The sequence below is a fragment of the Antedon bifida genome, chromosome 7 (assembly GCF_963402885.1).
Source record: "Antedon bifida chromosome 7, ecAntBifi1.1, whole genome shotgun sequence".
NCBI lineage: Eukaryota > Metazoa > Echinodermata > Crinoidea > Comatulida > Antedonidae > Antedon > Antedon bifida.
This window is the reverse complement of record NC_136232.1, coordinates 7,761,562-7,787,386: the sequence shown is the minus strand read 5'-3', so window position 1 is coordinate 7,787,386 and position 25,825 is coordinate 7,761,562. Positions and strand designations below refer to the sequence as shown.

Genomic DNA, 25,825 nt, shown 5'->3' with positions numbered 1-25,825 from the left:
GATCTAATTTAAGATCACAAACTATATTTAATGTAAAAATAATACTATATGGTCCTATTGCGATAACTTTTTTCGTCTTTAAACGGTTAAAAATAAGTCGATTCTAATAATTATAGCGGCCCGCTATAAATCCCAAAATGCATTGCGCGCGGATTGATATTTTTGTTTTTCACCTGTAATTCGCCCACTTTTCGATCGATCGTGAGGCCAAAACAAAAGGAAGACTCCTAACTTTTCAGCGAAAATACCGGATTTTCCCCAATTTGTATCAACAGAGTCTGGCAAAAATAGAAAGACAATTAATGCAGCAACTATACAACGTCAGGCTAGGTATATAGCTAGCGTACGGTGTTCGTACGTTACCGATGTTTACCAGCTAGGCCTACAAAACTAAGCCTAGCTAGGCTAGGCCTACCGTCCACGAGAGGTCGATCGCCGCGAGCTACTTAGGTAGTGCATTGTTTCTCACTTTTTATCATAATTTACCATAAAACGTACATTTAGGACAAGGAATGTATGTATTATTTTCCAAAAAACGTCCAAAATTGCAGGGAAGGGGTCTTTAATATTGTATGCCCTTTCCATACTCCGTATATAATCATTATGACATGTTTATTTTGTAGGGGTTGTCCGGTGGTTGTGTAACTATCTATCCACCAAAAGACATGAGCCCCGATTTCAAATCAGAGGAGAATATTCTTGTTGGGAATGTCTGCTTGTACGGTGCCACCGGTGGCATAGCCTATTTCCGTGGAATCACAGCAGAAAGATTTTGTGTCAGAAACTCTGGAGCAATAGCAGTTTGCGAGGTAAAACAAATTGGTCAGATGTTTTTGCCCTACTTTATACTAAGTACATTTGAGAATACTAGTGGAATTAATTCTCGGGTGGGACTCGAACCACGACCTCCAGATAACTAGCCTGCCGTTCATACCTCTAGACCACCGATCTTACGCTGATGGCTAGTGGTTAGATTCAAGCCAAAGTAAGCCGTAAACATTTTATTAATCTTTATTGTTCATGTTTTTGGAGAACAATATACTATAGGCCTACATCTTTATGTTTTTTCACCCATGTTTGATTCTGACTTAAAAAACAAATCTGTTTTCTGACATTGCCTTATAATCCAACAGGGTGTTGGTGACCATGGATGTGAGTATATGACAAGTGGAAGGGTGATAATCTTAGGCCAGACGGGTAGAAACTTTGCCGCTGGTATGTCTGGAGGTATTGCTTATGTATATGACAAGTAAGTGGTCAAATTCTTTTACAAAATAAGTAACTGATTTCTATATACATACATTATTTTATTATTTTTTTTTCAATCAAGGGGCACTCTTGATGAGTTATGATACATGTCTGTCTGTGACAGTGGCTGTGTGCATACTCTCGAAATATATATACTAGGTTCTTTAAAGCTAAAATGAGCCAGATGTGTACACTGGACCTATGGTTTATAGTCACCTTATCCGAAAAGACTCGTTCTACCATGGAGCGAGTGAGGCTTGAACCCTTGTTCCACTGTCTTTAAACCGCTTGGCCACTCACTTGTAGTGATATGCTTTAATCGTTAGTATTTTTCTTTTATAGAATGGGATCTTTCCACAAAATGTGCAATAAGGATTCAGTAATCTTAGAACCAATTGTGAAGGATGTTGATGTTACATTCTTACACAAGCATATAAAAGAGTTTGAGCATCAGACTGGTAGTGAAGTAGCTAGTCGCATACTTGCCAATTGGAAGAACACTCTTAAATCATTTGTAAAGGCAAGTTTAAATATAGTAGAACTCCTAATAAGGGGATACTTTTTGTGACCCAAGACGGTGTCCCCTTAATAAGAGTTAGCTGTTAGCTCTACATTACATGACACTGTTTTATGTATTGCTTTTTCAGGGTCAAAGACTTCACAAGACAATGATTAACCTTGATATTAACAGATCTTTTATTCATGATAACATTGCGTACATTATGTTCTCTACAACATTATCCGCCATATTGCCACTGCCTCGCCTAGAGGGTGCTATCATTCTGTATATATGCAACAGCTGTAGTGTTAAAACATTTATATTTCCCCTCGATTGTTTTGAAAAGTAAGGATGTCTCCTGAATAGGTGTGTCCCATCATTAGACTGAAGTACTGAATTTTGAGTTTTTTAGACTAGCTCAGTTTTAATTGTCCATTTCTTAGGGTCCTCCTAAATACCAAGCCCTACCAAGTCCTATTGGTATTTAGGAGGACCCATTTCTTTATTTATTTTATTTTCTTTATTTTATTTATTTATTGTATAGGTCTTTCCCAATGAATACAGACGAGCATTAAAAGAACAGAAACTTAAAGATCTTGAGGTCAAAGAAGTAAACAAGACTTCACACAAAACTCCAAATGGAGTCATTGCAACAAATGGAGTAATTGCCACGAATGGAGTCATTGCCACGAATGGAGTCATTGCTCATAAGAATGGTCACTCAGATATCTTGGATATTGAAGAAGCCGTACCAGATGCTGAAAAAGAGTCACAGATTATTGAGAAGCTTTTAGACAAAAAGAGGTAACTTTGAATATTGATGTAATATTGTTCGATTGATTAAAATTTGTAAGATTGAGCTTCATAAAATTAAAACTGATATCTTAATTTTGACGTTTCCTATCTTGTGTTTTGCAGAGGATTTGTAAAGTATGGCAGAACAAAATCTAGTTATCGCAGCGTGGAACAAAGGTTGAATGACTGGAATGAAATATATAACCACAAAGCAGTCAAGAAGGGAATTAAAGTACAGGCGGCTAGGTTAATTTTGAGATTTTTTATTTTGTTTCTAGGCCTACAACACTTTACCAAGCAGCTAGTTTGACAAAAAAAAGTGTGCCCAAATATAGTAGTGATATCATCATATATGGTCACATCACATTTTTTTGTCACATAAAGTTTGATAGTGTAGACAGAGCTTTAGCTTAAAATATAAGCCAGTATTTATGCCTTTACCTGTATAACCATAAAAACCATCAAAAACAACAAACTTGTAAAGCCTGTTTTTTTCTTTAGGTGTATGGATTGTGGCATACCATTCTGTCAATCACACGCTGGCTGCCCTCTTGGTAATATCATTCCATCTTGGAATGACCTCGTTTTCAAAGGTCAATGGAAGGACGCTCTTAACAAGTTACTACTAACCAATAACTTTCCCGAATTCACTGGAAGGGCTTGCCCAGCACCATGTGAGGTAACGTTTTATTTCTTTTATTATATCAAAATAACAAATTACTATAGATTATTTTATCAAGAGTTATTTTTTTTAATTTAAACAAATTAAAATTATTTTCTTTATTCCTAGGCTGCTTGTGTGTTAGCCATCCACTCGCCAGCAGTGACCATCAAGAGCATAGAATGCACTATCATTGACCATGCCTTTGAGCAAGGATGGATGACACCACAACCACCACCCTATCGCACTGGCAAGAAGGTTGCTGTAGTAGGCAGCGGACCATCCGGCCTAGCTGCAGCCGCACAGCTTAACAAAGCCGGCCATCTTGTGACGGTGTACGAGCGTAATGACCGTATTGGTGGTCTTTTGATGTATGGGATACCGACTATGAAACTAAGCAAAAAGGTGTTTAAGATGTAGTTTTTTTCCTTACTATTTTGCCTTTTTATGTTACTAATTAACATTTTACAGGGAAATATATTAAATGTTAATATTTGTTCTTAGGTGGTACAACGTAGAGTTGATTTAATGGCAGCAGAGGGGATAACTTTCAAAACAAACACGACAATAGGCGAGGATATGTCCAGCCATGATCTTACTGAAGAGTATGATGCTGTGGTGTTATGTATAGGGTCAACCAGACCCAGGGACCTGCCCATCAAAGGTAATTAAGTTTACGATCCTGCGCTTGAGTAAACAATTTATTCTTTAATTTATTTAATATATTGTGTTACAACAAGTCTTAATAATAATATATTATATAATATATTTATTATTATAATATTTCAACAGGGCGCCACCTAGAGGGCATTCATACGGCTATGACATTTTTAGAAGGATGGCAGAAAAAACAAATGGGTAATGATATTGATCATGTGGATGCTAAAGGAAAAGATGTCATTGTAATTGGAGGAGGAGATACTGGTGTAGATTGTATTGGGACGTCTCTTAGATTGGTAAGTAGTCAGGACATCCTCTTTGCTGCTGCTTGGAGTTTTGTGATAATTTATACAAAGGTGTATTCTTATTTTAAGTGTTTTGTAATTGTTTTCTTGTTTTGCCCTGCATATACTTGGTCCTCCAATCTGTGACCTGGGATGTTTGTTACATTATTATGTTTTTTATTTGAAATAAAGGATTATTTTACATACTGTGTACTTTACTACTACAGTAATGACTCAATTAATAATTCTAACAATAACTAAATTTCTCTAGGATGCCAAGTCCATTACTACCTTTGAAATTTTGGATCAACCACCACCCACGAGAGCCGCTAACAACCCATGGCCAACTTGGCCTAGAGTCTTCAAAGTGGACTACGCTCATGAAGAAGTAAAGCTAAGACAAAATAAAGATCCGCGCAATTTTAACATTCTCAGTGAGGTAAGAATTAACTCTTGTTCAGTTTTTGTTGGTTTGTATATATCAGATATCAGATAACGCCCTCGTAAATAATGTCATCATATAATTTATCTCATCTTTCTTTGTCCTAGGAATTTCTTAATGATGGAAACGGCAACGTTAGTGGGATTCAAACGATGCAAGTATCGTGGAAGCGCGAGCCAACCGGCCGATTCACTATGGAAAAATGCTCTGGCACTGAGAAGACATTTAAAGCTGACATAGTCTTGTTGGCTATGGGTTTCCTAGGACCAGAAAATCGCATTATTAATGAGTTGGAGATAAAACAAGACGCAAGAACAAATATTGAAACTCCAACTGGAAAATATAAAACAAGTGTACCGAAGGTTTACGCTGCGGGAGGTATGTTACATATATTCAGCCAATAATTTGTAAAAGTAATAAAATACCCCTGAATTATCCTAATATTTAAAATATTTTTTGTTCCTTTAAAGAAATTTTGTTTTTTCTTTAGATTGCCGGCGAGGTCAGTCCCTAATCGTTCACGCTATCAACGAAGGACGACAAGCAGCAAGAGAGGTCGATAGAGATTTAATGGGAGAAACCTCATTGGCTGGTCCAGGAGGCGTTGTCTATACCCCAGGAAAAAAAGTGGTTCGACCCACTGATGAAATTTACAAGCCATTGCTAGCTAGCTTGGCATAAAAATAGTTTTTAAAAATCGAGTCTCAAGTTTTAGAAATTATGTATCCAAACAATTTATGTGCTTATTCTGAATGTGTTAACAGAATATAAATTGTATATAAATATAGTTTGCCTTTTATAGATAGCTTTGCATGTATGCAATACTGTACCTAGTACAATCCAACATATTTCTTTCATCTTTGTATAAAAACACATAATTCACACATATTTCTCCTACCTGTATTGTGAAATCCTGAAATCTGTGACTTTTTAGAGAAAACCTCTATTAAATGTCTTAATCATTCTTTGTTTTATCATTTGTACATATGCCTATATATATATATCCAAAGGCAAGTTAGTCAATAAATGACAATGCTGTGGGTATCAGTGGCTGAATCTCAACGGAGATGCACATAAAATGAAAAACAGCCAGAAAAAAGTGCCAAGTTTTCGAAAAACACTATTCGTCCAAGTAACTTTTTTGATTCAATAAATTGTACTGGTTCATTTAAAATGGAAATTCACTTTGCTTGGTATAGTTAAATCAATGAAAAGATATACAGTACATCAAAGTGAAAAAACGCTAAATAGGCCAAGTTAAAACACTGTTAAAAACGATGTGTTTGTAATTCAATAATTTGGCCCTGGTTAGCGTGTATTAAATACAACTTAATTGTTGTAACAGTGAAGTTCAAAATGATATTTAAAATCACATTGTACTGTGTTATATATGTAGAAACTAGCCAATGGGGAGCTACAGGCAATATTCCTACATTTACTTTGCCAGTGTGTTTTACTGTATTTGTGTATTAAACCTAATCAAACAGTATATATTCTTGTTTAATTTTATGTGATAAATTCCGAAACACATTTTCTGTGGGGTTAACTGTATTCTTTTTAGGTTTCTTTAGCAGACTTAAGCTCTGTCTACACTATCAAACTAGTTTGACAAAAACAGTGTGATGTGCCCAAATATGGTAGTGATATGACCTAATCGTGTCCATATATGGGCACATCACATTTTGTTGTCACACAGAGATTTATTCCACTCCTTGCTCCTACTTCGGAAATCTACATCACATTGCAAAAGTGTTTTCTTTTTTTTCATCATTTCATATTTGCCATTGTCAATACATCCAGACATCGACATTGTCTTCCTTATGACGTCATAATCATTTGATTTTATGTATCATTGTCTTTCCTCATGACGTAATCCTTTCATTTTATGTACCATTGCCTTCCTCATGACGTAGTCTTTTCATCGTATTTGTCATTGCCTTCCTTATATCTGTATCTCCCAATTCATAGTCCTATATAATACTCTATGTGATTCATGACGTTGTGTGAATGTATGTGACGTCATAATAGCACCACCAAATATATGTATGGGATTATATTGGGGTTTGTTGTTCAAAATTTTAAGTTGAAAAAGTTCCTTATCGTCATAGGTACGATTTTGAACGATATTAATTTACCAGTAAACTTCCCTCATTCAGTGGCTTTCTGACACAATTTAAAGTTTCAACAAGTTTCCTTTAAAAAACACCCGTCTTATCTTTAGACACCATCGTAATTTTTGTAGGCCCACGCTATTTTGCTTGAAAGCGTTTCATTGGTATTATGTTACACCCCGTTTTATCAATTTATACCATTATTATAGGCCCACGCTCAAACAAAGGCGTTTCGAATCCTTAAAAAAAATACCCCGTCCCGGCCTATAAATTTAGACCATAGGCCCACGCTCTGACACAATTTAACGTTTCGAGAAGTTTCCTTTAAAACCACCACTTTAGACTACTTAGACCACACTCTTGTTTAAATACGTTTCGAAAAGTTTGGCAAAACGTCATTTTTGCTTATAGGCCAACCAATTTCCTCATCACGCTTGGGTGTTTGTTATTGGGAGTATGAACACCAAAATAAAAAAAATAATATTTTTTTGTAATATCAGGAAATCAATTTATATTCGTAGAGTACCTATTAATACTTTTATATTTATACAATGAATTTTTATGTATTATCCCAAATAATTTAAAACTATCATAAAAATAGCGTATGATATAGACATATTGTCTAATTATTGTCTTTTATATATGCGACCGCACCCATCGATGAATTAATTTTGAAAAACAAACATTATTTTTTTTAATTCTACACTATCAAACTAGCCGTTGACAAAAAATATGTGATGTGCCTAAATATGGTAGTGATGCTTATATATGGTAGTGGGTATGACATCATCATGTCCATATATGGGCACATCACAATTTTTGTCACATAAAGTTTGATAGTGTAGACAAAGCTTTAAGCTTGGTTCTCAGTATAGAGACGCAACACAATGACGTAATAACGCAATGTAAGAGATTTGACCAATCGTATGCGATGGATTATTCGAACTGTCGCTTTGTCATTTGTCAAGTGTTCCGTCCTAGGGTTCTAGGACACCTACCCCCTAGACAGTTACTCCCCGGATGTTTACCACCCGGACAACTACCCCCTTAGGACAACTACCCCCCGGACAACTACTCCCCGGACAACTACCCCCTTAGGACAACTACCCCCTTAGGATAACAACCCCCCGGACAAATACCCCCCCGGACAACTACCCCCTTAGGATAACTACCCCCCGGGTAACTACCCCCCGGTCAACTACCCCCCGGACAACTACCCCCTCCCTTAGGACTATATTTATGTTCAATCTTTTACTTTTGTTTAATTGTTCCTAGGGGGTAATTGTCCGGGGGGTAGTTGTCCTAAGGGGGTTGTTGTCCTAAGGGGGTAGTTGTCCGGGGGGGTATTTGTCCGGGGGGTAGTTGTCCTAAGGGGGTTGTTGTCCTAAGGGGGTAGTTGTCCGGGGGGTATTTGTCCGGGGGGTAGTTGTCCTAAAGGGGTAGTTGTCCTAAGGGGGTAGTTGTCCGGGTGGTGGTTGTCCGGGGGGTAGTTTTCCGGGGGTGAATGTCCAGGGGGTGAATATCCGGATACGCCGTCCGAGTGGGAACCAAGATTTATTAGAATACATTTAGGGCAAAGGTGTTGAGAGACGTGTGCGTGATATTGTTAAAAATAGTCGATCGAGTATTATTACGTAATAGTAAACGACACAACCGTTGTCCGGTTTGTCTATCAGAAGGAGGAAGGTCGGTACCAGCCTGTGCCCATACGTACAGTAGTATTCACCACTGCTCTGGAAAATTACTAACGTGAATACCAATTCTTAAACATAATTTTTGTTTGAGATTTACTGCCATTCATTCTTTATTACAACACTCTTAATCAATGATCGACTATCATACATGATCATTTCCATCATTATTGTGTGTATTTTCTGGGTTTTTTTTTTACAATGTTCGTAACCAAAATGTTCACATATAAATGTACAGTTTATAGGAGGGCATATTAAACATTAAAAAATGTAAATAAATAAATATACAATATCATTAACACATATTTAAAAAAAAAATAGGAATGATGAATAATTAGGCCTAGAAGAAAGAAACCATTGTAAAATCTTTATGAAAATTGGCTGAATTAATGTTACAGTAATAGTAGGCCTATTATTAATGTCCGCTTCATATAATATTACTATTAGCTACAGGCTGTAACGAAAACAACAAATATTTTTGGCAATAATCATAAGGAAATAATGTTGTGATTTGATTTGGATAAATTGATTCGACACTTCATATTTCCCATAAATAATAGAAAAGGATCTCTACGTAAAATGTATTTCCTTTTCAATCGGTTGGGTGGACGTTTATTATCATGTGACAAGAAAAAAAAACTTTTTCTAACGAAAGCAAAAGTTTTTCTATATCATAGCGGCGTAAAACTATAAATACGAACATTGAAAACACAGTGAGAATGACACATATTCCAAAAATTATTATGAAAGTGAGTGAATTGGTTTCGAAATGTTAATGTAGTATTGTAGATATATATGTGTGTGTGCATTAGAAGAATAAACAGAAGTGCGTTTTGCGACCCGGAATTATTGGTTGTATATACATAAAAGGGAATCTTATTTTAAGACACTTTAAATTGACTCACTTAATTTTTACTTCCTGGAGCGTTACACGCATGCTCAATCATTTGTATCCTATATCTCGTCAACCAAAGCAAATACACTGAACTCAGCTCTCACACACCAGGAAAATAGCGGATCTTTCATGCATTAAAAACATGTTCTTTCCTGATCGGTTGCAAGTCATTTCTCTGTAAACTGACGCTTGTCCGTCATGGAAAATGGATCATTCACCTTGATTACTTTACAAAACAATTGTATAATTCTGTATTTGATAATTTGTGCAGTAAAGACATGGAAGAGTTTGTGATACGCCATTCGGCCCAGAAGATTTTGGAAGCGAATAAACGTAAGATTGAAGTGCTCTTTGGAGTTGTTTGCGGCCAAGAAGTTGATCAGGGATATGGCTCAGGAGGAATTATTGGTGAAAATGAAAATAATTATGGCCATGAAGAACAGGATAGGATGTGGGTGCAGATTTCTAGTGGAAATGTTCATAATGATCAGGAAAATATAAAGAAAGCTAAGGTAATATTAGTTCAATTATTGCTTGTCATCTGTTTCTAGGCCGACCTTGTTAGGCCTAGCAGATTATCTGCTTACTTAATTTCGCAGTATAAGTGTTGCTCTCCTAGTAAGTTGGCTTAATTTGTGGACGGTTCGTACCAATACATTTTCGAAATTGGTGAGATTGGAGCATAGGCTAGATATATAGACATATTATATATTCACCAAGATTACTGTATGTAATTCATGGTGGAATTATAACTTTTAGAAATTTGTTGCTTTCTTTTCTTGTATTTTTGGTCGCGATAAAAACAAACTTACGAAATAAAAAATTAAGAAAATTAAAAACAAGTGTATGCAGGCCTAGTGGTGCATACAAAATACTGTAAGTAAGCAACCAAAATAAATGGTGACCAATTTAAAATGCAACCGATCTCGTCAGTCACCATTTTAATTACTAAGTAACTTATTTATTTATTAATTATTAATATTTATTTATACAGTACTACTGGGTAGCCACTTCAGTCAAAGACTGTTCTCTCAGAGGGCCCAATTAATTATGATCAGTGGCTGTGTGTATACTAGTACACCGGGGTACCCCCTACTCATTGCGAAATATGTACTACTTACAGGTTCTTTAAAGTACACACGAGTTGGTGTGAACACTGGACATTTATACGGTTTATAGTCCTTATCCGAGAAGACTCATGGAGTGAGTGAGCCTCGAACACTTTCCGATGTTACGTAATTACGGTTCCACTGTGGTAACCGCTTTAGCCAGTCACTCTATTGTACGCTCGATTTGAAAGGTTTAAAGCAGGAACAAATATTTGCTGTGTTGCAGCAGCCACAGTGCTCACCATATCCGGTTAATTTAGTGTGCTACCGTACATTAAAAACCTAAAATTGTACCGTACCTGTTCCGGTTAAATTACAGGTTATTTTTTGGTACCTATGCTTGGTTTGAACAAACAATTATAAAGTTTACTGTAATTGTATTCGGCTCTCAGCCAAACAATACAGTACTGTAAAGTCGTGACCAGGAAATAAATCTATAAATAGTAACGAATATGATAGTTCAAAACAAAACAATTGTGTGTATTCAGACAAACCATTATACCCTAGAATAATTCCTGAAACTTAAAACAAAACATCCTTTATTATATGTATTTTCCTATGGAATAGTTAATAATAGCTTTTTTATTGGCCTATTGTTCAATCGTTTGGAAAAATGTCATTTTCAAAACAAGACCAAGATGGAAATGAAATACTGTAGACTATTTTGTAACCTTTGGCATACTGATAGAAAAAAAAAACAATTTGTAGTTTCAGGCTTTCTTTTATTGAATGGTCCAATGAAAAAATACGAATAAATAGTTGTCTTTAAAATTTATTTTGTAAACAAGCCAGAATTTGCTGTCAAATGTACAAAATGCAAACAAAATGGAAAAGATATAAAGGGCCCCCTTCAGGTAGTTTTCTACCCGGTTTAGTTCATAGACAAATTATCGCTAATTTTGGTGGGTAGGTCCCAAGTTCCCCGAGTAAACATCTAAAGCTTTGTCTACACTATCAAACGAGTTTGACAAAAAAAGTGTGGTGTGCCCAAATATGATAGTGATATGACATCATCATGTCCATATATGGGCACATCACATTTTTTTGTCACATAAAGTTTAATAGTGTAGTCTGAACGCTTCCAAAGTCATGTGACGTGGGATGTGTACAGTATGCAAAGACCAAATGCAGTAGATAGATGATATTTTGAAAATGACTCTATACAGTAAGTAGGTTGATCAATAGGTAGTTGGCTGGAATAATTTTTCTTTGACTCTAAATTACAGTAGGAGGCGGGATTAATACCTGGAACACTGTAAATCATTTGGAACCAATGAGGACTCTAAACCAAGCAGTCCTCTGCTGAACTAATTGGCTTATTATATGTCGATCATCGTACAGTATAAAATGTGAAACCCGTACTGTGCTTGGATCATTGTGTAAGGTCATGTCCTGTTTTCTTAGTATTCCTAACCAAAACCATGGTATTGAATAAAAGCAACGTGCGGTTGAATTTGCAATATGGATACACAATGACTTGAAGTGGAAAAAAAAGACAAAATATTAATTGTCTATGTACTGTTATTTAACTAAGGAATGTTAAGCATAATTTTTCAACCACTTATCTTTTAATTTTAACTGTTACATAATACAAATAAAGTTATTATGAAAAAAATGTTGTTGTTTTGAGTACGTGTTGTGTCCGTTGGAACTTCGATATTGTGTTCTGCCAACAGAGCAAACAGAATTTCTATGTTTTTTTCTTAAAATAAATGACAATAAATGATACTTGACTTGACTTATATATAATACATACTGTAGAAGTAGTTTTCTACTATTATCATGGTTTGGCATTGATCAAGTATAATCTCACTCCGAAATTGTGACCAAATTTTGAACCCAGAATGCTATTTTGTCTGATTCTCACAGGACTTACGCAAGTTGAAGTAGACATGTGCAAGGCCATAAGAATAATTTCTGATTTTTTTTCCAAAAACCAAGATTACCCAAGATCCTGAAATTTTTATGAAAATCAAATTGTTTACTTGATAAAATTAATATTCAATTGCGTTGAAGATTACTAAATGTTACTAACTTACAAGGAAAGTAAATTAATTGCATTTTTTAAATACAAAAATAGCATTTTTTTGTCAAAAAGTCAAGACGGCTGGACTGAGTCATAGGTTAAGGTATATCCTGTCCCAAATCAATTTTTAGCTCATTTTGCGTTTATGGGGGAAGTTTGAAAAGGGTCACAGTGATTCAGGTTAATACTAGTCACTGACAGTGCTTATTTTAGTCTATTCTGCCATCATGTTAATTGTTAATTGTTAGGGAATACAAGTAGGGGTGTAAAATATCAGTAGTGACTCACACAGTGCCAATGTTATATTCCATTGATTCATCATACTTTTTTAAATGAATATCAGGAAGTTAAATATAAAGCAGAAAATAGTAAGATTTGTTTGTTGTTAGATCATGGAAGAATAAGGTATTTTTTAACTTATTTTTCCATGGTTTTAATATCATATGTATCGATAATTAAAAATATTCAACATGAATAATTTTGGATTATTTTGGATTTTTTTGTATTCATGTCTAAATATATTAATTTTTAATTATAAATTTATTGATAATTGAAAAAATTCAACATGAATAATTTTGTTTTTTGTATCATGTCTAAATATATTAATTTTTAATATTGTAAATTTATGTTAGTTTAGATTATGGGACTGCTGACTCTTGTAGTTATAGTAATCTTATTTACTTTAGCAGTCCCTGACCAATTCATCTCTCTCAATTCATATTAATTATATATTTGTTGGTCAAATAAATAAATATTTAACAACATTATTTTTTAGTTTTCTGATGACTACTCTCCTGTTTAATGATTTATTTTGCTGTAAATAATTCAATTATTTTAATTATTAAAATTATTTTATTATTATAATTTAAATATACACATATTGGTCAGATTATTATTATGTTCATGAATACACTTTTGTTTATTATGAATAATTAATATACAAATAATGAATGTTTATGAGTGTAATGGTACAAATAATGGCATGAGGTGAATGATGAAAGGTTATATCAACGAGGCAACGCCGAGTTGATGTAACCTTTCATCATTCACCAAATGCCATTATTTGTACCATTACACGAATATTAAACATTCATTATTTGTTTTATATAACATCTAAATAGATTCCTGTCATTTGAATCAAATATAAGGTAGCCCTAGCCAAGAGGCCTACATTTCATTCAGATTGATTAAAACAGTAATATTATAATATTAAATGTTAATGTTATATTTATATGGATTTTATAAACACACCTACTTTAGTGTTAATTATGTCAACAAACAACCAAATAATCCTATGCTTAGCAAGGCTAAAACGCCTAGGCTAGGCCTAGCCTAATACTAACAGGCCTAGCTAGGCTAGACCTAGTGTAGTAGTACTAGGCTAGATTGGCTGAAAGGCAAAACTTCGACAGACAATTGGAACTTATCTTGACTAATTATGGTTTTTACAACGATTCCACGTCTTGTAGGGATGTCCCCATTAAGTAATCAAAATCCTAAAAACGATCTAAAGCTAATTTAAATGCCTTTTTGAATGAAATTAGTACATATATCTCCAAATCGTACACAAAAATCTGCTGCTTTTGCATATCTCGCGGTGGTGTTTACAAACAGAGGCAGGACGACAGGTGGCGCTGTTGTATTTCAATGTAATTTTTGTATTCTAAATTTTTTTTCATCCGCGAAACGTTTTTTTTTTTCGTACACAAAATGTTTAAAAAAGTACTATTAAACGATCGTTTAATAGTGCGTACTATTGCACGCCATGTGACCCACAATCGTCCAATCAAATGACAGGAATTTATTTAGGTGTTATATAATAACTTTCTATGAATATAATAAATTCTTCGTATGGCATTGATTATTACTGTATATAAACAGTAAATAATCATGATATCATTATTCTAAGTAAAATCAATAGTATTGACACAGCGCTTATCATGCTTTCATAGAATTTGGTTTCGGTGCACTAACTCATGATCTACAGTACCTCTTAAAATATTTAAATTGATTATTTTTCCCGTTCATATTACCGATTTACCATCGTTTTTGTATTGCAGTTTGAAAAATAAATACACTTGTATAATTTTTAATAATCTCACCTGCTCACTTGTGTCGCGAATAAGTGTTTACTGTTACCTATAATTTTGTGATTATATTTTATTTTTATTTTATTTGAAATCAACTGACAATGACAGGTAACAAGCTCCACTAAAACTTAAAACTTTACTTTTTAATTAATGACTACTGTAAGTAGTTCTTTGTAGGGCGCCATATAAAAACTTGTATAGAATAGAACAACAAATATATAAATATGACGAAATAAATTTAAACATGTTCACAATTTTAGACTTAAAAATATCAATATTACTATATTCAGAAGAGTGATTGTTATATATTTTATACCTTGTATACTTTAGGCCTAGACCATAAATGTAATATTATAGTGGGCGGAGGTGGGCAGTACTGTACACCCACCTTCACATTCTTCCAGCCTAATTTCAATACAACACATATCCAAGAAACTTGGCTACCTGAAAGTCATGTTGTATTTTTGGGTTTTTTTTCTACATCCCTACAACCATTCTAAATTTTCACTTTTATAGATGTTGGTAGGTGTAGAAAAAAACCCAAAAGTACATGTATTTGGAAACTTTATGCCTAGAATCTGGAAAATGATGATATTCCAGGATTTCCATCATAATTCAGCTTACATAATAACAATTTAATAGGAATTGTGTAAAGAGTTTTCATCACCCTTTAAAATAAATTTATGAGTTTATTGTGAATTTTGCCAATTCTAACAATATCCTCCAGGCTATGTAAAGCAAAGGTTGAGGATTTCTATTAAAAACCAATCAACCAATCAAAATCTCTGTTTGATTGTCAACCAACCAATCAAACAGTCCAAACATTGTTTGTTAGAAAAGGGAATTTCCACTTTAGTATTTCCATTATCTGAATATAATGCGACTGTTGAATTTTAGGTAGACTCAATATCAGCTGATTTTTAACGTGTTGTTTATTTTTAAATATTATCAATATAGTATATACTTTTTATGAACTTTGATATTTATTTATTTACATATATAAAGGAAAATAAATAATAATATTATGAAGTTGTAAGCACAACGTGGAAAGCTACAGTATTATTTTTTTGGTTCTATAGTCTAAGTTTGTATTCATTGTTCATGTTTGGACAAGTAGCGTGGTAGTAAGCGTGGGTTGGTCTGGACTAGTCATCAATTTTGCAATGTCTTTGTTGACAGTGGGTGATTCCTGCAATGTTTATTTATGTATCATCAATTACTATATAAGAAACTTAAGTTCCCATTGAAAAGTCAGTTCTGATAATTTGTGATAGTACCTAGTATTTATGTCATACAAAATATATATATCATTTATATTTCACTATGCAATTGGTAAGTTTGAATTTTAAGTAGTAGTAGTTGTATATTCTTTGATGTACAGTAATGGAGGGTTTTAACTTTCACAGCTGAAATTATAATTAAATTATATTTATTTTTATTTTATTTACCATGATTCAATTGGTAAGTTTAAATGTTGTTCATTGATTTTATATTAAATTTTATTTTTGTATCTTCATTTCATTTAAAAATTGGATTATTTAATTTTGCATTTTTTTTAGTCGTATGACTTTATAATGATGCAAATTAATTTTAAAATAATTTGTATTAACTTTTTTTTCTTTCTGTTGGAATTAAAGTTTTTCTAAGGATTTTTAAATGATTGATGAATAATGTTTAATATCATTTTGTATTATTTTAAAATTAAACAGTACAATTTTATTCTTATAAATAATATATTTTAATTTGTTTCCTTACAGAAATATGTGTTGGGATTATGCGAGAAGAAGCACGAGCAGATAGTACCGTACTCTCCGGAGAATACGCATCACATCTTGACGCGTATTGAAAACTTTGAACGTGAATCTGGCGCTGTTATTGAGAATATTCCAAATGACTCAAAACTTAGAGTAACAGCGTCAGACGAATTCAGTTTAGTAACGGCGTGCACGCTTATACAGACGGCCGAGGAACCCGAAATAACGTTAACAAACTCAAATACGTGCGACTATGCAGATAGTTCTAGTTGTGAAACGAATGACTTGAATAGAAATACAGGTGAAATTTCTTGCCTTGTTTCGGACAAAAACCGCGATAAGGTTGTAGTTGAAAAAGAACTATTGAGGAAGTCGCGGGATAATGAGAAGGATCCGTTGCTTCAGAAATACACGGAAATGCTTGATTTTGTACTTAAATTAGGTTATACCAAACATCAATTAGATCAAGTATTACCTCAACTTGGTGCTGATGCGGACAGGAATGATGTATTGGGGGCGCTAGAGCGTTCATCATCGATACCGGCAGATGTAGATAGGACTAGTACAATTACGAGAAGTGCTGATGTCGCTGATTTCCAACATGTGGTCGATGATACCGCGAATCTACGGCCAATTATAATTGACGGTAGCAACATTGCAATGAGGTAAACATTTAATATTTAGTTTACATTATTAATATTATAAATATATTCCACCCACTCCTTCAAAGCCTATCTCCCAAACCAAACCATATAACATGAAAATAAAAAAAAAATTCTGAACTAAATAAAAAAAATAATGCAGGTTATTCATAAAATACTCAATATTTCTATATTTTTTCATCACAGTAAATTATATTTTAAAATTCATAACTCATAAGAAATTAGATCCAAATAACATGAAAATAATTTTTTTTTTCTGAAATAAATTTAATAAATATATTTCTATATTTTGTCATCACATAATTATATTTTAAAATTCATAATCACTCAATAAGAAATTAGATCCATCTGACAGAGTGATGTCACATCCCTATCATTAAGAAAAAAGGGGATAAAATAGATAAAATACTGTAATAAACTATTAATTATTATAATATTTATTATTAAATTATTATTAAGTAAGTTGGTAGAAACACTACATACTCTATAACATGATTAATAAATATTGATTTAATCAATTTAAAAATTGATTAATAAATATTGATTAATAGGGTGTGGTGTTGGTAAATACAATTGTGAATGTTATGACTAATTATGTGTAAGTGAATAGATTATGTAATTTTAATAGGTTGATTATAACATAGTTAGTTTAATGTACTATTGAATTTCACTATGACTAATATATTCCAATTGATAGGGAAGTAAATTTGAATTACATATATAACAAAAAGATAACAATAGTTATTATATAAATCAGTATATTATGCAATATTATATTGTTTTGTATTGAGTACTTTATCATAGATTATCTTTTAACTGTGTCTTTTATTTATCACGTAATGTTGATTTCAAAAGTGCAAATGTGGCCAGTAATAATTGATGATTTATTGATATAATTTCCTTTTTTAGTTTTGGTCGTAAGGAGGTTTTTGAATGTCGAGGTATTAAGATTGTTGTAGATTGGTTCAAGAAAAGGTCACATTCAACGATAATAGTATTTGTACCGGAGTGGAGGAAAGAATCGTCAAAACCAAATACGCTGATTGAAGGTAAGTTACTTCCACTGACGGACGTGAAGTACTTAGACAAAGTACACTATTTTGGTATAGCGTTGATGTTGTACACTGCAGTTGGTTCCAGAATTTAATTTTTTTTATATTTTTTTTTATGAGTGAGAGGATGGTTTTTACCCTTTTTCTTTTATTAAAATCATTTTTTAGTTACAGTATTGAGCAAATTGCGACTGGCAGAAAACAGCTAAAAAATAATTTACTTTATGTAACAATTAATTCTATAGTAAAAACCAGTGATGGGAAAAAAAGTGTTTCAAACGTCACATTCTATAGGCCTACATAATAATAAATATGAAACGCAAAATGATTTAATAGCATCATTTTTTATTGTAAACGTGTCAATATTGTTAAAATAAGATATACAGGTATCCGGGAATGTTAATTTCTTAGTATATGAGTGGGCTTTGTAGGAGGTTATTGCAATGGCATAATAATATTACAATCAAGTTTGTTGTGTTTGCTTCCTATTCAAGTAGTTCTAGGGATTATTGTGGATGTAGCTTCCTGGTTCAAAGGTCAATAATATCATAAAAGATATTTATGTTTACATTGTTGAGAGATTTGACTGTTGAGTACATTGACTTTAGAGTAGGAGTGAAAATGTATATTTTGGTCATATGGTACTTACAAATGTGGGATGTATTATTTTTTCTAGATGATACCGAAAATGCTGATAAATATTTGAATTTTGTATTAAATTATGTATTAATTGCTTTTAAAACCAATAATTAACAGTCTCCAGATTTTTAAATTGGATCTTTTGTACACACAGTACTATATTTGTTTTGCTCTTTTTAATTGAGTCAAATGCTTTATTGTACTGTATACACACTGACGTGACACAATGGTCCCTAGGGGCTAACTGTATTTATACTTGTAATGCGGATATTGTATGACTGTACAGAATCTATAATTATAATAAATTTCATTTCATTGAATTAATATTTACCGCACGATGATAGTGCATCTTTAAATTAGAACCAATTTATAAACTCTTAACTATACTGTAGTTAAAATTAATATGTAACATATCATTATAAATATTATTATAATTTGAATCTTTGATTTTGTTTCTTTTAGATCAACATATTATGCTTGACCTAGAGAGAGAAGGTATCTTAGTTTTCACCCCATCACGACGTGTAAACGGAATGCGAAAGACATGTTATGATGACCGGTACATTGTGAAAACGGCCGTTGATCTAGATGGTATTATAGTTTCCAAAGACAATTTCAGGGACCTTCAAAATGAAAATTTAGAGTGGAAAAAATTCATAGCAGAACGATTGTTAATGTACGCCTTTGTAACGGATAAGTAAGTAGTCGAAAATGTATTCTTTTAGTAGTAGAGGTGCTATTTCGACTTTGCTCTCCTTGTTTCACCACCTGAACAAATTCTGTGATCTGGCTCCGATTTATATATTATTCAAAATTATAAACACAAATATTATCACGTTTTAAAAGTCTAAAAAAAAACACAAAAAAAACCCAAAAAAACATTTTATTTAAAGTTATACCATGCAAATGACAATAACATATCACTAGAGTTTAGTCTAAACAATTTATAAATATCAGGAGGTATTATATAAAATCACCTGTGTTTAAACACAATAGAATTGTATTGAAGAAAGGCCTGTAGCTTTATGTAAATCCTGGTAGCTTTGCAGTATAATGCACCAGATTTATATAAAGATTTTCAAACCGGAATCATGGTTCATACAATGACAATGACAGCAAAGTGTGTTGACTCTATTCAATTAGGAAGCACGCAATATCATGCAAAATATGAGAAAATATGTTTTGCTGAAAATGTACATATTTAATAAGAGTTTACATAATTCATTGAGGCTAGTTTTGAGGGAGATAGAAATAATATTGTTTATTAATGGTACTAACATTGTGCAATGTGACAGTACTGTTAGTTTACTCAAGGCAATCTAACAGGACACTGAGCTCACCTTGCCAAGATAGGACTCGTAACAGTCCTTTGATCTTACAATACTAACAGTACTATGTACATACTCTCCTCGGCGCACGGTGTCTGTTAACAGGCATGGAACTGATTGTGACACAGCCACAGTAAAACTCTTTGATCTCCGGAGCTCAGCATCCTATTGTTAGATTGCCTTGGTTGGTTTACTATAGTCATAGTTATTTATGTACGCTTTTTCTTTTTGCAGGTTCATGCCACCTGATGACCCGTTAGGTCGCAACGGTCCGAGTCTTGATAACTTTCTACGGATCAAACCGTTGCAAGTGGACCCAATCACGCACTGTCCATATGGAAACAAGTGTACCTTTGGAAACAAATGTAAATATTTCCACTCGGATAGACCCCGGTATAAGTCAGTCGCGGACAGTTTAAAAGACAACCATAAGTTCCGGAATAAGACCAAATCACCAACCGGAGGTGCGGAGAAACTTGGTGCTGATGCTCGTGCAATGTCATACACCGCTCCTTTGTTATCTAGGAGAGAGGAATCCCCGACACCATCTGCGAATTATCCACAAACACGGAAAAAATCTGATACCGGAGTAATCTTACCTCAATATAATAAAGACATTAAACCAAATAAAGGACACACTGAACCTATCCGCTTCATCTCAAGCAATCAGAATCATACATATCCACTCGTATCACCTCACCTTAAATCATATGGACAGTCGCACACGGAGCCATTACCTCCAGGATCCACTAAGCCTCCCGCTCGACCCAGAATTCCGCAGGAGTACCAGAAGTCTTTAGCGACAGAAATGAGTCATATGCAAATTAGATCTCAAAGGTAATTTTCACTTTATTATATAATAAATAACTGATGAAATATTCACCTTTACGTTTGACCCTTACATTTGATTTCTTATTTTACCATAAATACTATTTTTGTTTTCAGTGATTACCAACCAGAAGGCCATACATACAGACCTCCTATGCCATATTCAAGACGGCCTAGCTACCCTAGTTACGGCTCTACGATTCCTGTAGCCCATTACAAAAGCATGTATGGGCATCTACCCCCACAATACTACCAGGAAGTGCCTAGCCAATATGATTCGTATCCACAAGGGCCTAAGGAGAGAGTTCTACGTGCAAAGGGAACAATGGATTACTACCCTAGGCCTAGCCCTGTCACACATGGGCCAGACAAGTGGGCGTACACTTCAGCGTCTAACTACCCAGTAATGTCGAGCAATGCACCTCAACCAGTGCTTGTCCAGAAGAAAGAAAGACCGGATGGTTTTGAGGAGAAACGACGCAACATGAAGCACCATTTGAGCGCCCTCTTCGGGCAACAGGCTGTAGAAAAGGCGATGAAGAAGTTGCCAGACACAACAGACCCATCGGAAATTGTGGCAGTGTTGAACAATGTGAAGTAAACACAATGTTGAATAGCTGTTGTAGTTTCAGTGGTGTTCTGTCTAGTGTCTTAAATTCTTTATTTGTCTTTGTTATGGTCACTACTCAAGATAATAACCTTATTAACAAGATTTTGACTGTGGGCGGAAAGAAGCTTATGTCTATTATATTCAGACATATGCAAAAATGATAAATGTGTAATTGATTATTGCTATAAAAATGTGCACCCTACACAGTCAAAAGTAGTTTGTTGTTTGTCTGTATGGTGCTTGTTGTGAACTCTAGCAATGAATATATATTTTTCTTTTTGTGTTTGTTTTTAATACAAATATACCTATGTTGGTAGATTCATGTTCGTTTACACAGTGTCTGCGAGTTACTCTCGCATGGATTAAGTTACTTTCTGTTTAATGAGTCACTGTGTCTCGTCGACATGTGTAAATGTTTTAATTCTGTACTATAATGATTTAAGTCTAAAAATACAAGTCTCACAATGAGGCATGAATAATGTAAATAGTTTGCTGTGGGACATGGCACCCACGAAGTTATATCTGATTCACATGTACAACAAAGCTTTTACAACATAAACAAGGAAAACATCTCAATTTCAAACAACCAATCAGATTACTTTGTAATAGTGTTGTTCAAACAATATTTGGTTTTATTTTTATACCAAAATAATAAAAATTATAAGAATTAATTTTACTGAACTGTGTTTAACATATCTCAAAGGAAACAAAATAAGCAAAAAACTAAATAAAAATTGCTGAGAGGATTTATCCTTGTTCAATGACTAATGTATATTTTATTTGCATTTGTACGTGTGAATTTGGTACTAACTTTTCCAGTTTTGATGTAATGAAAATAAAAAGAAACTTTTGTTTATAAATGAAGGGTATAGTATGCCAGTAAGTTGGCTTACCAGATAGAGTACAGTATATTACTGAATGCACATTAAGCCGTTGCTAAATATGTTGCAATATATTAGTAAAGTAAGGACAATTGTGTCCATTAAGTATAATGTTTTAGGAAGCATAGATGGACTGGAGCTTACAGGCTGTCGTCAATAGCAGTTGGTAACAAGCAGTTTGTTGTTGTTAAGACCGTGAATTAATTAGTTAAAATTCTTTCATGGTTAAAATCTGCTTGCTTTTAATTTGTATAATGCTGTGCTAACTGTTCTGAAAAAAATATATTACAACTAGTACTATACTGTTTTGCTGTCAATATTTTTCCTGTGTGAAATATTTATATATATTTATAATATTGAGGTAACCCTAACAGGGATTTTTTCAAAAAAATTGCCAAAATACGCACTTTTTAAAATACTGTTATTATGCCATAGTATTGCTATATATGTGCATATATTGTGTTATAATCATCTTATCGACATATAGTAACCATTTATGTCAACAAATAAAAAGGCCGAAATATGGCCATTTTTGGAAAAAATCCCTGTACTATTATAGTACAGGGATTTTTTCAAAAATGGCCAAAATATGCACTTTTTAAAATACTGTTATCATGCAATAATATTGCTATATATGCGCATATATTGTGTTATAATCATCTTATAGACGTATAGTAACCATTTATGTCAAAAAATAAAAAGGCCGAAATATGACAATTTTTCGAAAAAATGGCCAAAATACGCACTTTGTAAAATACTGTTATTATGCAATAATATTGCTATATATACGTATATATTGCGTTATAAGCATCTTATAGACGTATAGTAACCATTTATGTCAAAAAATAAAAAGGTTGAAATTTGGCAATTTTTTGAAAAAATCCTGTACTATAGTACAGGGTTTTTTTTCCAAAAATGGCCAAAATACGCACTTTTTTAAATACTGTTAATATGCAATAATATTGCTATATATGTGCATATATTGTGTTATAAGCATCTTATAGACGTATAGTAACCATTTATGTCAAAAAATAAAAAGGTTGAAATTTGGCAATTTTTCGAAAAAATCCATATACAAAAAAATGGCAAATTTTCGACCTTTTTATTTTTCGATAAAACTGGTTACTATAGCACGATTGACATGCGCATAACGCATTATTCGACTCTGCGCATGTTTATTATGCTATAGTAACCATTTATGTCAAAAGTGGTTACTATAGCACAATTAACATGCGCAGAACGCATTATTCGATGCATGTTTATTATGCTATAGTAACCATTTATGTCAAAAAATAAAAGGGTCGAAATTCGGCCATTTTCGAAAATTTCCCTGTACTATAGTACAGGGATTTTTTAAAAAAATGGCCAATTTTCGACCTTTTTATTTTTCGATAAAACTGGTTACTATAGCACAATTGACATGCGCAGAACGCATTATTCGACTCTGCGCATGTTTATTATGCTATAGTAACCATTTATGTCAAAAGTGGTTACTATAGCACAATTAACATGCGCAGAACGCATTATTCGACTCTGCGCATGTTTATTATGCTATAGTAACCATTTATGTCAAAAAATAAAAGGGTCGAAATTCGGTCATTTTTCGAAAATTTCCCTGTATTATAGTACAGGGATTTTTTCCAAAAATGGCCAATTTCGACCTTTTTATTTTTCGATAAAACTGGTTACTATAGCACAATTGACATGCGCATAACGCATTATTCGACTCTGCGCATGTTTATTATGCTATAGTAGCCATTTATGTCAAAAGTGGTTACTATAGCACAATTAACATGCGCAGAACGCATTATTCAACTCTGCGCATGTTTATTATGCTATAGTAACCATTTATGTCAAAAAATAAAAGGGTCGAAATTCGGTCATTTTTCGAAAATTTCCCTGTACTATAGTACAGGGATTTTTTCAAAAAATGGCCAATTTTCGACCTTTTTATTTTTCGATAAAACTGGTTACTATAGCACGATTGACATGCGCATAACGCATTATTCGACTCTGCGCATGTTTATTATGCTATAGTAACCATTTATGTCAAAAGTGGTTACTATAGCACAATTAACATGCGCAGAACGCATTATTCGACTCTGCGCATGTTTATTATGTTATAGTAACCATTTATGTCAAAAAATAAAAGGGTCGAAATTCGGCCATTTTCGAAAATTTCACTGTATTATAGTACAGGGATTTTTTCAAAAAATGGCCAATTTTCGACCTTTTTATTTTTCGATAAAACTGGTTACTATAGCACAATTGACATGCGCATAACGCATTATTCGACTCTGCGCATGTTTATTATGCTATAGTAACCACTTATGTCAAAAGTGGTTACTATAGCACAATTAACATGCGCAGAACGCATTATTTGACTCTGCGCATGTTTATTACGCTATAGTAACCATTTATGTCAAAAAATAAAAGGGTCGAAATTTGGTCATTTTTCGAAAATTTCCCTGTACTATAGTACAGGAATTTTTTCAAAAAATGGCCTATTTTCAACCTTTTTATTTTTCGATAAAACTGGTTACTATAGCACAATTGACATGCGCAGAACGCATTATTCGACTCTGCGCATGTTTATTATGCTATAGTAACCATTTATGTCAAAAGTGGTTACTATAGCACAATTAACATGCGCAGAACGCATTATTCGACTCTGCGCATTTTTATTACGCTATAGTAACCATTTATGTCAAAAAATAAAAGGGTCGAAATTTGGTCATTTTTCGAAAATTTCCCTGTACTATAGTACAGGAATTTTTTCAAAAAATGGCCTATTTTCGACCTTTTTATCTTTCGATAAAACTGGTTACTATAGCACAATTCACATGCACAGAATGCATTATTCGACTCTGCGCATGTTTATTATGCTATAGTAACCATTTATGTCAAAAAATAAAAGGGTCGAAATTCGGCCATTTTCGAAAATTTCCCTGTACTATAGTACAGGGATTTTTTCAAAAAATGGCCAATTTTCGACCTTTTTATTTTTTGATAAAACTTGTTACTATAGCACGATTAACATGCGCATAACGCATTATTCGACTCTGCGCATGTTTATTATGCTATAGTAACCATTTATGTCAAAAGTGGTTACTATAGCACAATTAACATGCGCAGAACGTATTATTCGACTCTGGGCATGTTTATTATGCTATAGTAACCATTTATGTCAAAAAATAAAAGGGTCGAAATTCGGCCATTTTCGAAAATTTCCCTGTATTATAGTACAGGGATTTTTTCAAAAAATGGCCAATTTTCGACCTTTTTATTTTTCGATAAAACTGGTTACTATAGCACAATTGACATGCGCATAACGCATTATTCGACTCTGCGCATGTTTATTATGCTATAGTAACCACTTATGTCAAAAGTGGTTACTATAGCACAATTAACATGCGCAGAACGCATTATTTGACTCTGCGCATGTTTATTACGCTATAGTAACCATTTATGTCAAAAAATAAAAGGGTCGAAATTTGGTCATTTTTCGAAAATTTCCCTGTACTATAGTACAGGAATTTTTTCAAAAAATGGCCTATTTT

At 33.3% G+C, this 25,825-nt stretch overlaps 2 protein-coding genes across 3 annotated transcripts in view; both read left to right on the top strand.

The window, feature by feature from the left end:
* The window catches only part of LOC144848860 (uncharacterized), a 28,143-nt gene extending 21,907 nt beyond the window's left edge, over positions 1 to 6,236 (top strand). The window contains exons 26-37 of the mRNA XM_078705800.1: positions 624 to 809; positions 1,134 to 1,249; positions 1,591 to 1,768; positions 2,292 to 2,551; positions 2,666 to 2,788; positions 3,044 to 3,221; positions 3,333 to 3,608; positions 3,708 to 3,867; positions 3,996 to 4,159; positions 4,419 to 4,586; positions 4,697 to 4,967; positions 5,080 to 6,236. Of these exons, the coding sequence (XP_078561926.1) occupies positions 624 to 809; positions 1,134 to 1,249; positions 1,591 to 1,768; positions 2,292 to 2,551; positions 2,666 to 2,788; positions 3,044 to 3,221; positions 3,333 to 3,608; positions 3,708 to 3,867; positions 3,996 to 4,159; positions 4,419 to 4,586; positions 4,697 to 4,967; positions 5,080 to 5,270 (2,271 nt within the window). The 3' untranslated portion in view covers positions 5,271 to 6,236. The remainder of the gene's footprint in view (positions 1 to 623; positions 810 to 1,133; positions 1,250 to 1,590; positions 1,769 to 2,291; positions 2,552 to 2,665; positions 2,789 to 3,043; positions 3,222 to 3,332; positions 3,609 to 3,707; positions 3,868 to 3,995; positions 4,160 to 4,418; positions 4,587 to 4,696; positions 4,968 to 5,079) is intronic.
* A 3,138-nt stretch (positions 6,237 to 9,374) lies between these two features.
* Positions 9,375 to 22,551, top strand: LOC144847785 (uncharacterized). Of its 2 annotated transcripts, none has more exons than XM_078704303.1 (6): positions 9,375 to 9,798; positions 16,269 to 16,930; positions 17,837 to 17,976; positions 19,081 to 19,315; positions 20,181 to 20,783; positions 20,892 to 22,551. In XM_078704303.1, exons 1-6 carry the CDS (start codon positions 9,565 to 9,567, stop codon positions 21,373 to 21,375), a joined length of 2,358 nt encoding a protein of 785 aa, XP_078560429.1. In that variant the 5' UTR covers positions 9,375 to 9,564; the 3' UTR covers positions 21,376 to 22,551. The 2 variants fall into 2 exon arrangements, with proteins under 2 accessions (XP_078560429.1, XP_078560430.1); XM_078704304.1 differs by lacking the exon at positions 9,375 to 9,798 and adding an exon at positions 15,760 to 15,843.
* Positions 22,552 to 25,825: the final 3,274 nt, after the last annotated feature.

Bases quoted from the DNA above. Each gene is read 5' to 3' on its own strand.
- LOC144847785 (XM_078704303.1), top strand. From the start codon at position 9,565: ATGGAAGAGTTTGTGATACGCCATTCGGCCCAGAAGATTTTGGAAGCG. The intron at 9,799-16,268 runs GTAATATTAGTT...GTTTCCTTACAG, and splicing joins AAAATATAAAGAAAGCTAAG to AAATATGTGTTGGGATTATG. The intron at 19,316-20,180 runs GTAAGTAGTCGA...TTCTTTTTGCAG, and splicing joins TACGCCTTTGTAACGGATAA to GTTCATGCCACCTGATGACC.